The sequence below is a fragment of the Dermacentor andersoni genome, chromosome 2 (genome assembly GCF_023375885.2).
Source record: "Dermacentor andersoni chromosome 2, qqDerAnde1_hic_scaffold, whole genome shotgun sequence".
Taxonomy (NCBI): Eukaryota; Metazoa; Arthropoda; class Arachnida; order Ixodida; family Ixodidae; genus Dermacentor; species Dermacentor andersoni.
Genome location: NC_092815.1, coordinates 117929777 through 117946693, shown reverse-complemented (window position 1 = coordinate 117946693; position 16917 = coordinate 117929777). Strand labels below are relative to the sequence as shown.

Here is a 16917-nt window from a genome sequence, read left to right as displayed (position 1 = left end):
TCCCGATTCCTGGTACGCTGAGATGGACTGTGGGGCTGACAAGGCACCAAGGGGGTATCGATGGTTTAGATGCAGCGGTGAAGCCCGAGGGAAGTTTGTCGTTGTACTTGACGATAGTTTTTGAGAATGATGCTTGGTGCCTGTCTGAAGGTAGTGTTGCAAGGTGGTGATAGGGGGCCCGTGCCAAATGTCTGATATGCGTTCTCAGGGTTTCCACCGTGATGTGAGTCTGCATTGGATGGTCCCGAGCAATCGCAATAGTTGCCTCAGTTGACGTGCATCTCGGCAAACCAAGACAAACTCTGAGTGCTTGAGCTTGCGCTGCTTGCAGAACACGAATATTTGTCTTGCAGGTGTTGTTCAGTACAGGTAGACTGTATCTTAAAAAACCGAGAAAGAGAGCTGTGTAGAGTCTCAGCATTGCGTCTACTGACATCCCCCACGTCTTTCCTGTCAGGTATTTAAACAACTGGGAGGTTGCTGTTAGGCGTCGTTTCATGTAAGCCACGTGCGGGCTCCAACAGAGGTCTCGGTCGATAATTACGCCAAGAAATCTGTAGGTTCTGACATAGGAAATGGTTCGCCCATTGATTGAGATGACATAAGGCGTCATTGGTTTGCGAGTAAACGCCACTAGGGCGCATTTTTCTGGCGATATGCTGAGACCTTGTTTACACAAGTAGCTCGCTGTCAAAGTAGCCGCTCTCTGAAGCCGTGCACGTATCTGAGGACGTGTGACTGCCGAAGTCCAAAGACAGATGTCGTCTGCGTATACTGAAATTTTGGTGGTAGTTGGCAAGTGTTCAGCAAGCCCAATAAGAGCGAGGTTGAATAGCGTCGGGCTGAGAGCGCCGCCTTGAGGAACGCCCTTGCTGGTATAGCGTCGCGTAGTTGGGCCATCGTCAGTTAATACATAGAATGATCTTGCAGATAGGTAACTTGCAATCCATAAATATACTCGACCACCTAGGCCAACCGTCACAAGAGCGTCGAGAATAGCCTCATGTAATACGCTATCGTATGCCCCTTTCACATCTAAGAATAAAGCTGCAGATAAACGTTTACGGGACCTTTCGTGCTGGACATAGGAAACGAGATCAACTACATTGTCGATGGAAGAGCGGTCACGTCGGAAACCAGCCATGGAACTCGGATAAATCTTGTAGTGTTCAAGGTACCATTCCAGGCGGCCAAGGATCATCCGTTCCATTATCTTTCCTACACAGCTGGCCAACGCTATCGGGCGGTAAGAGGTGAGCTCTAGCGGGGATTTGCCCTGCTTCAAGATTGGCACCAGGCGGCTCACTTTCCATTCGTCAGGAACATTTCCCTCCTGCCATGAGGTGTTGTAGAGACTCAATAGTGCTATCCGTGCGGATTCTCCGAGATAGCACAAGGCTCGGTATGATATACCATCGGGACCCGGAGATGATGAGCGCCTGCAGAGAGCTAGTGCCGCCTCGAGCTCCTCCAATGTAAAAGGAAGGTCCATGCGGCAATCTCGGGAATGGGGGACATCATCTCGGGCTGGAGGATCTGGACGTGTCGCTTGGTCTGCCATTCGCGCACAAAAATCTTCTGCGACATCGATGTCTTGCCGCCCTTGGAAAAGCGCGAGCGCCTTGAATGGAAAACGCTGTTCCGGAAGGCAACGCAGACCTTGCACCGTTTTCCAAATGTGAGACAGCGGCTTGCGGGGGTCGAGTGTCTGGCAAAACGTTGCCCAACGTTCCGACGCTAATATATCCATTCGACGCTGAATCTTCTTTTGTATCCTCCTGGCTGCCCTAAGGTCATGGATTGATCTTGTACGCCGATATCGACGTTCCGCCCGGCGACGAAGTGCGCGAAGTCGCTCTAATTCTATGTCGAAGTCGTTTCGCGTGTGTGAGATCGTAAGTATGCGAGTGGCGTTCCGCATCGTATTTTTAATTGTTTGTTCTAACCCAGAGGGTAGGCCCTCGCTGCAGGCATCTTCCATATCAGATTTGAAGTTGGCCCATTGAATCGTCCGAATGGTATTCCGTGGGCCAGATCTAGACGACAAGCCTTTGATGTTCAGATAGGTGGGAATGTGATCACTCCCATGTGTCTCAATATCTGGAAACCACTTCACATATCTGGCGAGAGAGTTGGAGACAAAAGCAAGGTCGAGGCAGCTGCCGTATGTCACGCCTCGAAGAAAGGTGGGGCTACCATCGTTCAAGAGAGTAAGGCCATAGTTGTAGGCGATGCTTGATAATCTTCGTCCTCTTGCATTTGTCTTTGTACTTCCCCATGCTGGATGGTGTGCATTGAAATCTCCTATGATGACCCATGGGGCGGGGCAAAAACTCAAGATATCCGCTAATCTTTTAGTGCCAAAATTGTTTGAAGGCGATATATACACGCCTATGAGAGTAAACAAGAGTTTGTTCTTTTTAACTGGGACGCATATATACTGATTGTCGTCGTGGGGCGCAATCGGTTGCAAAACATAGGTGAGTTCCCGACGAACAAAAATGATGATTTTGCTGCATGCACTATTTGTTGATGACATGAAACATTCGTACCCTGACAGTCTGATTGGTTTCGACAAGTTGGGCTCACAAATGACGATGAGTGGAAACACATTGGTGTACACATACTGACGGAAATCTGAAATTCGTGATTTTAGCCCTCTGGCGTTCCACTGCATGACGGACGCTGCCTTGACTTCTTTTCGGAAGGCTGGGGTATGGGTAGCCATCTTTCTAGTTGAGGGATTCAAGCACGGGCCTTAAGGCGTCCAGCACTTTAAGTGCGCTTCGAGCAGACGGTGTCCCCATCTCAACTAAAATCGTTCGGATGGCCTCCATGAGGGAACGTAGCACCGAGATGAGTTGATCTGTTTTAGGTGAATCATCAATGGCCGGAGAAGGCTCCGGTGGCGCCGTGACCTTCTGAGGTTCCTTAGCAAGGGAGCGGCTCGGTAGCGTAGGCCATTCCTCTAAAGAAAGAGTCTTATCTGATGCCCTCGTAGAAGTGGTGGGCCCTTTCGCGTCGGGACTAGGTGGTAGCGTAGTGGAGCGGGTACTATCGCTTCGCTCATGTGCCTTCTTTGAAGACGTACGACGGTGCCGACGTCGACGCCGACGCCGGACTACTTCGGCTGCCTCCCTGGGGGCCGAATTGTCTCTGGCCATTTGCTTCAGAACCGCGCGCTCCCTCTTGATGCGGGGACAGTCTTTCGACGAGGCTGCGTGAGGGCCGCTACAGTTGGCGCACTTCAGAACTGTGGCACCGCAGGTCACTTCTGCATGAGGTTCAGCGCAACGGGGACACAGAAGCGAGTTGGGACACACGCCCTTTACGTGTCCTAGCCTGAAGCACTGATGGCATTGAAGCGGCTTCTGGATGAATGGCCGAACTGGATGTCGAAAATGTCCGACTTTAACGTGGGAGGGTATGCAATCTCCCTTGAAGATTACTTTTACGCAGCGCGTGTTCCCAAGACGGCGCACTTGCGTAATGATCGTGCCCTCGTTTGCCGGCTTGATGAGGCTAGGTAAATCTTCATTGGGAATGGCAATGTCAATGTCGTAAATTACACCGGCTATCGATGTTTCGTCGATCGGGATGAAGGGGCGCATTTTGATTCCGCCAAGCTCCGTGATTTCTTGAAGTGTTCCAAGCGCACTCGCGTTGTACACGTCTATGGCGAGTATATTCTTGCGTGGGTTTATTCTGATGTCTTTAATTTGATCCGGCACCGCACGTTCCAGAAAAATGGATAGGGCTTGCCTGTTCAGCAACCGTAGGTTGCTTGACGGTTCTTCCGGCATAAAGATGATGACGTGTGGCCAGCGCGCAGGCCTTGACTTCATAGTCGTAGTGCTCGCAGGAGGTGACGGCGCTGTGTTGGCGATCTTTCTCTTCGCCCTCTTACTCCGGACGGGTATGAAGCCGTCGTCGGATGAGTCGTCTTCCGACATAGAGTACAGCTCGGTGTCCTCGGTGTCGCTGGGGGAGCCAACTCGCTTCCTTGCGGTTGACAGCCGTGATGACTTCTGGCCAGGCGGGCCTGTGGCATGCTCCGCGTCCATGGTCGCAAGACGGGGAGGTGAGGCACCCCGAAAGGCAAAGAGTTCGCCAAAAATGCAGAGAGCACAGAAACAAGCGTTCTGTCAAGAAGACACTTCGTCTTCTGCTAGAGAACCCGTTTATATATATGTGGTGGCGAAATGTGAAAACACCCGTGTACTTAGATTTAGGTGCACGTTAAAGAACCCCAGGTGGTCGAAATTTCCGGAGTCCTCCACTACGGCGTACCTCATAATCAGAAAGTGGTTTTGGCACGTTAAACCCCATAATTTAATTTATATATATATGGTGATAGGCGGGGAGGGGGTGAAATATAATATATGACGAAGTGATGACATGTGATGGTGCGGTGGGCCGGGAAAAGCGGTGTTCACTTGCATCTGTGTCATTCATTGCACCAGTGTAATTAAGTACACGTGCCAATATTTTAAATTTCTTCATGGGCGTCGCCATGTTGCTGTACTGTGTACGGCGGACATAATGATAGCACGTTCTGCTATCTAAGTGTGAAACCTACAGAGAAAAAAAAAAGCGAGAGAGAGAGAGAGAGAGAGAGAGAGAGCTTAATGAGAGCTGACGTTGCGAGCCCTGTCAAGATTGGGGGCTCAATCCCATCGCTCGTAACCTGTTGTCCAGATTGGAGTCCGGCATGAATTCGAAGGTAGCTGACCCATGCGGTCGTCCAACTTATCCACGCTGAGGACGTTGATGAAGGGAAGGACTGCTTCTCATCGAGAACGAGGAATAAGTGTTTATTTACAGTATTTACATGCAGTTCATCAGTCTAGCATGACTGTGAGAGAAAGTCAATCTAACACGACTGCTTGAGAGAGTGTCTCAGTCTAACATGACTGCTTAAGAAAGTGTTCTCGAGCATCCGCACAACAGCCTTTTATAAACACTCGGTCCTCCCCCGATTCCAAGGTGGCGGAAACGTTCGTCCAGTCATCGTAAACACGCCGCCTCTCCGCGGGACGGTTTACACACACACACACACGCACACACACACACAGAGGTTCTCGGTCCGAAACCGACATCACACGAATTTCGTAGAACTCGGAGCCCCGCGCAGTGCGCCCGAGTAGCCTTTGTTTTGCGTCTTGGTCGGCGCGTGGGAAGGGGTGTCCGACGACGTTCCCGCGGCAACTCCCCCACTCATAGCAGATCAGGTCCGCGTTGGGGAGTTCGGTAACAATAGTTGGCCCGCCGAACTCATTCAGTCACAACGGCGACGACCCTAGAGCGTAACGGTGGCGGTTTCAGCACAAAGCCTGCTTCGTCAAACGCATCCTAGCTGAAGCGACGGAGAGTGGAGGACGCGCGTATTGTTCCCGACACAAAGTCGACTTAGTCACGCCGTGGCTAGAGGTTGGTGGCGGCGCTCCAGGAAAAGATGATGCCCGCGATCGCAACTGGTTGGCAAAACTTGCACTGCAGCTGGCCGTTCTTAACAGCCCCCAGAACAGTACACAGGGCTTGCTACTTCAGATGGGCTGTTTGAACTGGCATAAAGAGAGAAAAAAAGAAAGGAATGAAAATATCTAGTAGACATTAGGAGGTGTAACGTACTCGCGCGCAGTAGTCGTGTCGGTGTACTCATGCAAGAACTAAGCACTTCTTAGATAATACGTGAGCTAAGGTGCTCGGATCTTTGACGACATCATAAGAGGAGGCCTAAGGTTCTTACAAACAAACAAAGGAGAACGCTGATCAGGAAGAGTAACGCTAGCCCTTTTCATGTTTTCGTTACGGTGCGCTTGACTTACATATGAAGTTTTGCCACAACAGCGTGATGAAACACACTGATCAATCTCAGAGCCATATGCGAAGGCAAATCACTTATGTGGAAGTCCGCAAGGTGGACCAAGGTTCACTCAAGGGAAACGTTGTAGCTCTGTAGCTTCGTGCTGCAGTCGCATGGATGACAATTTTCCCTTTCGTGAACCGTCATCCACCTTACGGACTTCCACAGAACTGATTTGCTATATTAAGCGTCCCTGTGTTTCGACTTGTCGATTAATTCGGCTTTGCTCTGCGATCTGCTAGCGTCCTGGTTAGATCAGCTCGTGGATCGACCGTCCCGGAAAAGCGTTTGTCGCGGCTTCGATTTCCTGACCGTGCAGGACGAATTTCTAGTCAACTGCGAAGCTTTCCTTCTGAGAAATGGGTTTCCTTTTGCAGCTTTGTGCTACAGCCGGGCGGTGGAAATTTTTCCTTTGAAGAGCCATACGTTCTGTGTTATTTCGCTGAGTGCAGTACTCTTTTTAGTGACACTTGTCTCTTTCTTCCGTGTTCTGACTCGGCGTGGCTATATGGCTGCAGCGAGTGCGACAATGGCGAGTGGGAGTGCTCCGATGAAGAGGCCGGAAGTGGCGGGCAAGTGCCCGACTCGCCGGCGCCCAGCGTCTTCGAAGAAGGCCACCCGTCCCAGCAGTGCGGCCACGACGAGAACTCCGAGTACACGGACTGCCTGGACGCTTGTCCTCTGACATGCGACAATGTCAACGCCGCCGTGTCGTGCGGCGTTAGCAACAACGAGTGCCACCCTGGCTGTCGGTAAGATATCACAGCACGCGGCCATCGCAAGCTACAGGAAAAAAAAAAAGAATAATCAGAAGAAAGGGTTGCAAATTCGGGTTAGTTGGCAAACATCGCGAATGTGAGATTACAGAGCTAGGCCGAAGCTGACGACGCTGACAAGGCGAAGTGCTTTTTTCGTCTTCTTTGTTCATCCTGGCTTTCCGCTATCACGTTCTTAAACTTAGGAGGCTGCCGAAAGGCTAGACTACTTCACGAGAAACAAGTCGCCAACGCACGACTAAGAAAGTATTCTACAGGCAAAAAGTGCAACTTGTTTTCGTGATGAGAAAACACACGATAATTTCTACACTGTTGATAGAAATATGTATGAATTTTTCTGCTGACGACATTTACATTTGCTTTTGCATTTGCTTAAGCACATGTAACTGGTTAAGCTCCCTTCACCTTCCCATGCAGTTTCAATGTACGCTAAAGCTTGTCTTGCGTTCAGTTACATACTTGCAGGTGCATTTGATTCCAGCAGTAGGAAATTCGGAAACTGAAATGTATAAAACCTTAAGTAATATCTAAAGGACAGCCTTCAGCTCTACATCAGTGCATCATAATTAAATGCCAGCGAACTGAAAAGCAATAGCAACAAATTTCAGCTCCTTACACAATATGTATGTGCGCATTCGTTCTATGGCTTTCTGAGACGGGGTTTGCTGCAACGAGCTGTCTGTGGACTGTCTTATGTCGCTGAATAACCACTAACATCTTGTGCACTTCCACAGATGCAAACTTGGGTTCGTACTGCAGCTTTCGACGAACAGCTGTGTCCCCCAGAGCGAGTGTGGCTGCAAACACGGCGGTAAGGTCTTCCCGCCGAGCTCAGAAATCCAAAGAGACTGCAACAAGTGGTAAGTGTCCAGGAAATCGGACCCTGAGATTGTTTAAGTGCACGGTGTAACGGAAACAGAAATCATGAAGTCACAGTATGTTTACCTTCGCCCTGATCAGAGCGACAGTCCTAAAGCAGACTCACTCACTCACTCACTCACTCACTCACTCACTCACTCACTCACTCACTCACTCACTCACTCACTCACTCACTCACTCACTCACTCACTCACTCACTCGCTCGCTCGCTCACTCACCAATCAATCAATCAATCAATCAATCAATCAATCAATCAATCAATCAATCAATCAATCAATCAATCAATCTTTTAGACAAGACGCAGGCGTTGTCGCGCCTAAATCCCTGCGAAGTTACATCGCCTACTGATTCCTGCCGCGGGTTTGTTTTTCTTACAAAAAAGCATATTTACTCGAAAGTTAAATGCATGCAATATGTTCCTTCTTCGCGGAACAGTACCTGCAGCGGAGGTCTGTGGGACTGCGACAACAAGGATTGCCCGGGAGTGTGCACCGCCTGGGGCGAGTCGCACTTCAACTCGTTCGACGGGCACATCTACGATTTCCGCTCGGACTGCGAACTGATGATGGCCAAAGGGAGATTGTCGGACGGCAGTCAATTCGAGGTCACTGTGCAGAGCGTGCCCTGCGCCGCAGGAGACAACGTGTGCAAGAGGACGGCCAGGATCGTTGCCCGTGAGTTGTCGCACGCGCCGTGGCGAAACCTATGTGCTTAAGGCGGCACTTGCACGATTACTGTAATGCCCAGCGAGACCTGCGGGAGGGACGTCGGTGCTCGAGCGATATCGCTGAGCCTTGACAATGCAAATGTTTCAGGCGCCCATAACACGCAACTAATCTGAAGCATGTGATAGCATGGAGTCAGTAGCCTTACAAAAGGAGAAATCGTTTATTTTACATCGATTAATGATGCGATTTCTGTTATTTCCATCGCGTCATCATTTTTTTGATGTGACACTGCACCATCTAGATTGAATATTGTGGGGAGACAGCCACAGTTGCGGGACAAAATGGCAAAACGCTTAGTTAGGATTGGGCCTGCTGGTCGGGGAAGTAGCGACAGTTAAGCTTCTTGCTGGTAAGCGGATGAAACTCCCTTTACCTGAATTTGATGATGTTTCTTGTACAACCCAGTAGTCATGTTCGCGGCAGTAATGTTACGTAATGTACAAGTATTAGTCATAATCACTATGCATTATTAATGATTATGGAGTCCGTGGGATACGTCTACAAACTAATGAACGAAAGCTGACCATGTGTAGATCTTGGAACTAACACAGGCCTCATGGCGGCAAGTGACCGAATGCTGTCTGATGTGGATTTCGCGCGCAGGTAGAAGGGTGCACTTGTATGCAGTTGATGTCGCCCCGATCGAAGCTCAATTTAAGGCTCACTTCACATTTCACACTATAAATAAATAAATAAATAAATAAATAAATAAATAAATAAATAAATAAATAAATAGATAAATAAATAAATCGATCGATTGGACAATCAATCAAGCAATCCAGAAATTATTGTTGCCGATTTCTTTGTTTACACGGATTGTCTGCATGACGTTTCTAATTAATTGCAAACTTTGTGTGACGATATATCTGACAATTCAGTCTTTCAAGCAAATAAATACTGTGCTGTAATTATATTATCTGCCTTAAATCCCTGAGTAACATGTTTACTTGTTCTAGACGGCCAGGAGCTGGCTACACTGGGCGCCTCTAAAAATCTTCCTGTCGTGAGATTTGGACCAGGCTACCTGCTACGGGAGACTACTCTACACGTGACAGTGTTCACCGACGTCGGTCTCATTGTGCAATGGGACAAAGGAACTACCGTGTCTTTGGCCGTGCAGCCTACTTGGAGGGGAAGGGTAAGGAAACGCACCATGGTATTCTGGCCGATAGATCGATCCGAATGGCTGATGGATTTAAAAGAACTCGGTCCCGCTGGAAGCTAATGTTTCGCTAACCTCTCCACAACAATAAATGGCTGAACATGGACAGCGTCAGGAGAATTTAACCCATTGTATCAACGAAGGCAAACAAGCACTTTTTATGACGCACGTTTGTGCAGTGAGAGACATAAAACCACAGTGAACGCAAATAAAGACCGACCAACATTGCAACCAGCTTCCAGGTTGGTGGGCTGCCAATATAGACATTTGGAAAACAGAAACGGAATTTACAAATTCACCATGACATCTACGGGTTTGACAATCTTTTTTGTTTGTGCGAAAGAGCTGCTGAGGTCTTGAACGAGTAACGGCAAACCGGCTTAATGTTTTACGTTGTCGACTATACTTTGCTGCGCCCTGAACCTTAACCAGCAACTTTGTTTTCTATTGGGCGTAAAGAAAAGAAAGAAGCGAGACAGCACGTAGGGGAATCTGTGGAAGCTACGGTTGCTGAGCCTGACGAAAAAGTGAAGTCAGTTCTTCAGCACATTGTTTTCGCAGACACTTCCGCGCGACAGAAAACCATGCACATTGTACAAGGTAAACACAACTTGCATAATAATTGCACCGCCTCCTTCTAGTTCGCACCTTTATGTATCCTTATTTACAAAAAGAGAAAAAAAGGCTCTATAGAAAGGCAGAGAAGTTAACCGGAGGTAGTTCCGGTTGGCTACCCTGCACGGGGGAAGAAGTAGGGAGATAACAAGAGAGAGAGAGATAGAAGAGAGAGAGAGAGCACAAACATACCGTGAGCAGTGGGGCGACGCTCTTAAAGTTTATCGTGAAGGCCCGTAGACCGCAGGAATCTTAGTAACGCGAATAAGACCTTCTGCGCAGATGATCTTTGGGAGCACTCGCCTAGAGATTTTAGTTCTGATAGTGGACGATTGTCCAATTAGTCCATCACTCTGCGCATCACTTGCCTCTGGACACTGTAGCGCGGGCAGACACGGATAGTGTGTGCGAGCGTCTCTTCACAGCTGTACGTGTTGCACGTGGGGCTGTTGGTCATGCCAATAAGGAAGGCATAAGAGTTGGTAAATGCAACTCCTAGTCATAGACGGCACAGCATGGTCCGTTCACGTCGTGGCAACCGACAAAATACTGCAGGCCACTTATGGGTGGCCCAAGTAGGAGTGGGTGTAACTCAAAGACGTGTTTAGCGCATCAAACTATGTACAGATGATTTCTTAAGTCATATATTCCTCTAGATGGCGGATTCAGCCTGCTTGTTGAGCAGGGCGCACGCAAGCCTTCTTCGACCACTTGTAACCTTTCGTGGCAGGTTAAAGGACTGTGCGGCAACTTCGACGGCGACCAGGCCAACGACTTCCAGACGCCCTCCGGCGGCGTCGCGGAAGGCGACGCCCGCGTCTTTGGAGACGCCTGGAAGCTGCAGGAGGCGTGTCGCAACAACATCTCCTTCACTGGTGACGGCCACGAGGTGTGCGAGCACAGGCCGCATCGCACAGTTTGGGCAACGCAACGCTGCGAGGTGCTCAGGTCCCCTCTGTTCGAGCCTTGCCACATGGAAGTGGACGTCGAGCCTTACTTCGAGAGGTACGTCGGATGCAGCCTTTCTTCTTTCTTTTTGTGTGTGTTCTTGAGAAAACTTTGGCGAGCTTAGTGGCAGTTTACATAGTAGTAAGTATATGTGTAGCAGGCAAGTTAGACTAGTAGTATAGGCCGGAAATTTTTACGGATGAGGTTCTCTTGCGCTGTTACCGAGGCACGTCACCAAACGTGCTAAAAAAAGTCTACAAGGCTGCATTACACCTCCTTGCCAGGAAGGGTTTTTGTGAGCAGGCAGGTTCAAGTTTACTGCTAAACAAAGACGAGAGGGGACGGCCGACCCCCCAATATTTTCTCTTGCAGCCACCCCCCCACCCCCCATCCCTCCTCCTTAACGCTCGCTTCCGCCATATGCCAGGGGGCTTTTGTACACTCTCAATTAATATAGAGAATCGTGTTCTTCCAATACCGAAGTATCCTGGCGTCGCCTTTTGTGCTAAAGCCCCTAGCTGAGCACTTGCGCTCGGTAGCCCTGTTGACGTCAGCTAAAACAGAAAAGTTGAAAGCAATTGAGTCGCGTCGTAAATATAGCTGAACGGCTAAATATTGGGGAAAATTTGGTACGCATCCTCTTGAAAGCGCTAACGCATAAATAAATATGATCCCAACGTTTTCTTAGGAACGAAACCAGCCTCTTATACGTACCTCTGAGAAACCCTTAAGGGTTTCCTGCAATTTCGTACTACTCTTTTACGGATGGCCGTTTTTCCTTACTCATGCACTCCTAATCAAATTGCGACGCATTGTTCTAACAGCGGGATTTATTTTTCCAAAGTCCCACAAAGGAGACAACCCCTGTATGTCCAGGGCAAACTAAAACGACACTTATCGTTCATTGATGGATGCCTTTTTTCAACAGTAATATTGTGTCCGTGTGAACTGTGTGATTTACGCGCTTCACGTTTTGTTTGTCCTGCTCCTCCCCCTCTACCCCGTTCGACGTCGGTCTCGCTCGATTTTCAGGTGTGTGCAAGACGTGTGCGGCTGCGATTCGGGCGGCGACTGCGAGTGCCTGTGCACCAACATCGCGGCCTACGCCCACGAATGCAGCGCGCAGGGCATCCACATCAAGTGGCGGTCGCAGTCACTTTGCCGTGAGTGACCGCAGATTCAAATGGCTCAGTTCTTGGTTCCTCACTTCACTTCTTGCTTCCTTGTTGAATCCTCCTGAATTCGCCTTTCGAGTAATTAAAAACAAAGCTACCACCGTTATTATCGAATGATTTGATGTCGACTTACTATAACTGCCATTAATAACACATTAGGCATAGCGTGTGCGTACGTGAGGCTCCGGTGGTCCAATATTTTAGCGTATTTTATTAATAATATACATTGTACTTATTTATAGTAGGACGTGCTATAATAGATCTCTCGAAGCCGCATAAGCAAGTTCACAAGCTGTCCCATACGTAAGTGGCCGAGTAAGGAACCGTCACCGGATTTTCCCCCTTCATCTGACAGCCATCCAATGCGACGCCGAGTGTTCCGAGTACGACGCGTGCATATCCGGGTGCCCGCCGAGGACTTGCGAAACGCTGGGATCCTCTCTCGGGGAGGATAAGGCAGTGTGCGACAACACCACGGCTCCCTGCATCGAGGGCTGCCGGCCCAAACCTTGCTTCGAGGGCTTCGTTTACGACAACGAGCGCGACATGAACTGCGTGCGCGAGGCGCAGTGTCGGGTGCCTTGCAAGGAGATCAACGGCCGCGTCTACCTCGAAGGGGAGCGCATTGAGGACGCCAGAATAGCGGAGCCCTGCGAGTCCTGGTAGGTCGAACATACATGGCCGTGTGTAGATCTCTCTGTGTGTGTGTGTGTGGTAGGTACGTATGCGAGGGAAATCTGACACTGAAACATAAATTAACAGGGTCAGTTAATAGGGAGAGGGAGAAAACTTACTAACAGCAAATATTCACACTCGGACACTCTAGCCTTGAACATAGACTCCATAAAAGTACAATATGCACCTGCTCATGATCTTGGATAGGGCCTGAAACACGTCTATGTTTGGGATTGCTTGTTCATGCATAGGATGATGACGCTGTTCTTTTTTCCACACTAAAGGGGTTGTGAACACACCGAAGTGAAATCTGAAAATATTTCCCTGACTTTCTTCTTCAATATCTGTGATGCAGTTGTTCATTTATTTTTTATTTTTCAATTTCAATGTGTCTGTAAGAGAGGTGGGCATTCCGGGTAATGCCGGTTAATTCCTTTAGCTCAGCCAAGCGATATGCGTAGCAAACATTACACGGCTCAATAAAAAAAAAGAAGTAATAATACTCGTAAAATTAAATGTAAATGAAACTGGGAAGACACTTGTGCGCACCTCACAGAAAGTTAAAAAATATACAAATTATGCAGCAAGTGCTGAAGGTTTGTTATAGAAATGAGCATAAATATTGAAACTGGTCGTCTAGTTCGTGCACGAACAGTCTGCATCACTACATGTCCAGTGCAAGATACGCCACAATGTTCGGCGCTGCTGTTAGATAAGAGCGGCGACTACACGCGCACGTGCGGTACGGGACTAACTGGGCCATCTTGTGTGCGTGCACCGCAGCTTCTGCCGTCGGGGCAGCATTGTCTGCACGGGCCACCCGTGCCCAAACACGGAGCCGCCCGTAGCCGTCGGCTGCACCGCGAGCGGCTGGACGCCGTGGCTGAATCCGGCGGCGAAGGCGTCCGGGGACTTCGCCCTGCTGGCCGACGCCGACTTCGCCTCCGCGTACGGAGCGTACTGCGGCGCGGCGCACGTCGTCGACATCGAGTGCCGCGTCTCGGCCACCGGACAGGACCTGCTGGGCGCTGGACAGATGGCCAGCTGCGAACTTCCGCGAGGCCTGTCCTGCTACCACAGGTACCAGGCGGGCGGCGCGTGCCTCGACTACGAGGTGCGGCTGCTGTGCGACTGCGGTGAGTATAGAGCACCGCGAGGCGGCGCTACGTTCCTTCTACCACATTCTTTTACGAAGGACGGCGGTAGTGGATCTTCCGATCCGATGGAGTGGCGGCAGATCTTCTCGCTAATTCCCGCCATAAATGAGTAATATAGACAGGTTTTCCATAGGGCCACCACTCTGCCTTCTCCATACACCCCCTTTCACCGTCAATGATCGGCTGTTTTTCCGTAACCGTAAGCTAGACAAATGATTATCATCATCGTAGTCATCATCATCATGATCACCATAAACACATTCTTCTTCTTCTTCTTATTATTATATTATTATTATTATTATTTACGCACTGCATGATGAAGGCCTCTCCCATCGACCTCGAGTAACCCCTGCCTTGCGCCAGCCGACACCATCCTGTTCCTGCAAATTTCCTAATTACAGTACACTACCCAGTTCATTGTCATGCTTGACTAAGCTAAACTGAGCTTCAACTACACTTCCCAACCTTGGCAGCCATTCTGTAACTCTAGAATGGCTGCCAAGGAAGGGTAAGCGCGGTGAAGTAATGCGCGGGGGAACGGAAGGCGTGGAGCAGAGGTAAAGAATCGGGTTTTTTCAAGGTCAGAAGTTCGAATACTCGCTCAGGACACTAAATTTTTTTAGGCTTAAAGTGGTGCCTGAAATCAGCAAAAATAAAAGAAATTGCGCTAATACAGTGGCTGTCCTAGTCACTGTGGTAGTCCAGGTGCAAGCAAATTGGGAAGGCCCACTAAGTTTCAAAAACACGCCACCTCACAAGAATAGTAATTCGCCTCCCTGGTGCAGTATCTGGCCCCTACCTGCCTCATGAAAGAGTCTAGACAAATGAGGTATATAGCTTCAAGTGGGCTTACGGTGGAGTGAGTGAGTGAGTGAGTTAGAACTTTATTTAGGTCCTGAGGGGAAAGAAAATCAATCAGGCGGCTCCACCCAGGTCCAATTTCCAGGCTTACGGTGGAAATTGGTCGCAACCGTCGTAATTTAAGCATTGAAAAGGCTTTTTCTTGCTCCCTTCTTTGTCTTGAGTTGGGCGATTATTAATTTTTCTCACTCTTGTCAATCCTTCTGTTACTATTTCCTAGTCTTATATGCGTTGGGTACGGCATTTCGATGCTTCAATGACGAATGTTTCACACACTCTGCAGAGTATACCACCACTTCTCCATCCGTTACGGAAGGCGAGCCATCGACCAAAGAGCCAACGACATATGCCGTCACAGGTGAGGGAATGATTCAGACGTTCGTAATAATTATAGACCTGGCTTCCACCCAAGTCCAGGCTTACGGTGGAAATTGGTCGCTACCTTCGTAATTTAAGCATTGAAAACGCTTTTTCTTGCTCCCTTCTTTGTCTTGAGTTGGGCGATTATTAATTTTTCTCAGTCTTGTCAATCCTTCTGTTACTATTTCCTAGTCGGATATGCGTTGGGTACGGCATTTCGATGCTTCAATGACGAACGTTTCATACACTCTGCAGAGTATACCACCACTTCTCCGTCCGTTACGGAAGGCGAGCCATCGACCAAAGAGCCAACGACATATGTCTTCACAGGTGAGGGAATGATTCAGACGTTTGTGATAATTATGGTCTTCTGTTGGCGAACAGGCTTTGATAAAAGTGTCGTTGTCGTAGAGGCCGTGGCAGAGATTATATGCTCAAACTTCTTTTATTTTTCTTCAGTTGGTTTTCCATGTCGATGTCATTTTTGCGCGGCGGGATAAAAACAGAAGGCTGCGTAGACTCAAACGCCTAGACACAAGCAAAGCTACGTTTCTTCTACCTACTCGTCCACTCTTTCGCGCTCCACACCAATGACACCGTAGACCTCACTCAGCTATCTATATTGCTGCATGGCGCTCTCATCTTTCTATCTTCCGTTACACAATGCAGGGTAGCATACAGGATTTCAATTCTGGTTAACCTCCCTGCCTTTCCCTTTCTTTTCGTCTATCTCTTTCCCTTTCAGCGTGGGCTCTACATTTGTAGGACTATGAAAGGGTGTAAAAGTGGGAGGAACCTAATACGTGTATGGCCTTATTACATCAAGTCCTCACCCAGCTAGCTATAGACGATCTTGTGATATAAGGAACGCTCGCTCTTCTTCTCTTTAAAGATTCTTCGACGGCGACCGCTAAGCCGACTACGTCTACGGTAGAAACTACGTCTGAGGAGGAGTGCTCGGAATGCGGGGGTGGAGAGACCAGCGTGACTACCGCCTCTTTCAGTACCACTCCGTCGGCTGGTGTCACTTCACCCACGTATTCGACGACGACGACGACGGCGACGACTTCAACCGAAACCAAACAACCCACCGACTACGTCCGCGACGCGACGCCCACCCCGGGAGAAACTACCGAACGGCCGATTGTCACCACGCCCGGCCCTCCGTCTCCTGGCTGCGTTTCCCGCTGGACGGAGTTCTACAACATCGACAGTCCGGACATCGACGAGGGCGACGTGGAGTCGCTGGAGGACATCAAAGAGCTCTTCCCGGTCTGTGACGGGCTCCCCATTACAGACGTGGACTGCAGGGCGAACGTCGGGGACAACATGACCGACTACCGTAACACGGGAGACGTCGGAGTCAAGTGCTCGAAAGGCACCGGCCTGGTGTGCCTCAACTGGCTGCAGCCTCGGGGAAAGAAGTGCCACGACTATGCCGTCAGATTCTTTTGCAAATGCGGTACGGTGTCAGATTTCTTTCTTTATTTATTTATTTCCTTAAAGGCCCCACACGGGGTATTACATAAGGGGTGGGATTACGACAATAGTTAAAACAACATTAGTTAAGGTGAGAGAAGCGATGACACTTCTTCCGTGAATGCAGATGAACTGGTGATGGCAGCGAAGTCGTAAGGAAGTCCATTCCATATATAGAGCGCCTATTTAGAGCGCGATCGCCTGAGATGAAAAAAAAAAGAATTGTGGCGGGAATC

General features: G+C 49.2%; 1 protein-coding gene across 1 annotated transcript in view; it reads left to right on the top strand.

The window, feature by feature from the left end:
* The first annotated feature begins 7927 nt into the window (after window positions 1-7927).
* LOC129387557 (mucin-5AC-like) overlaps window positions 7928-16917 on the top strand; it is a 37826-nt gene continuing 28836 nt past the window's right edge. The window contains exons 1-8 of the mRNA XM_072286153.1: window positions 7928-8195; window positions 9206-9387; window positions 10757-11031; window positions 12007-12137; window positions 12505-12811; window positions 13608-13960; window positions 15458-15532; window positions 16095-16664. Of these exons, the coding sequence (XP_072142254.1) occupies window positions 7928-8195; window positions 9206-9387; window positions 10757-11031; window positions 12007-12137; window positions 12505-12811; window positions 13608-13960; window positions 15458-15532; window positions 16095-16664 (2161 nt within the window). The remainder of the gene's footprint in view (window positions 8196-9205; window positions 9388-10756; window positions 11032-12006; window positions 12138-12504; window positions 12812-13607; window positions 13961-15457; window positions 15533-16094; window positions 16665-16917) is intronic.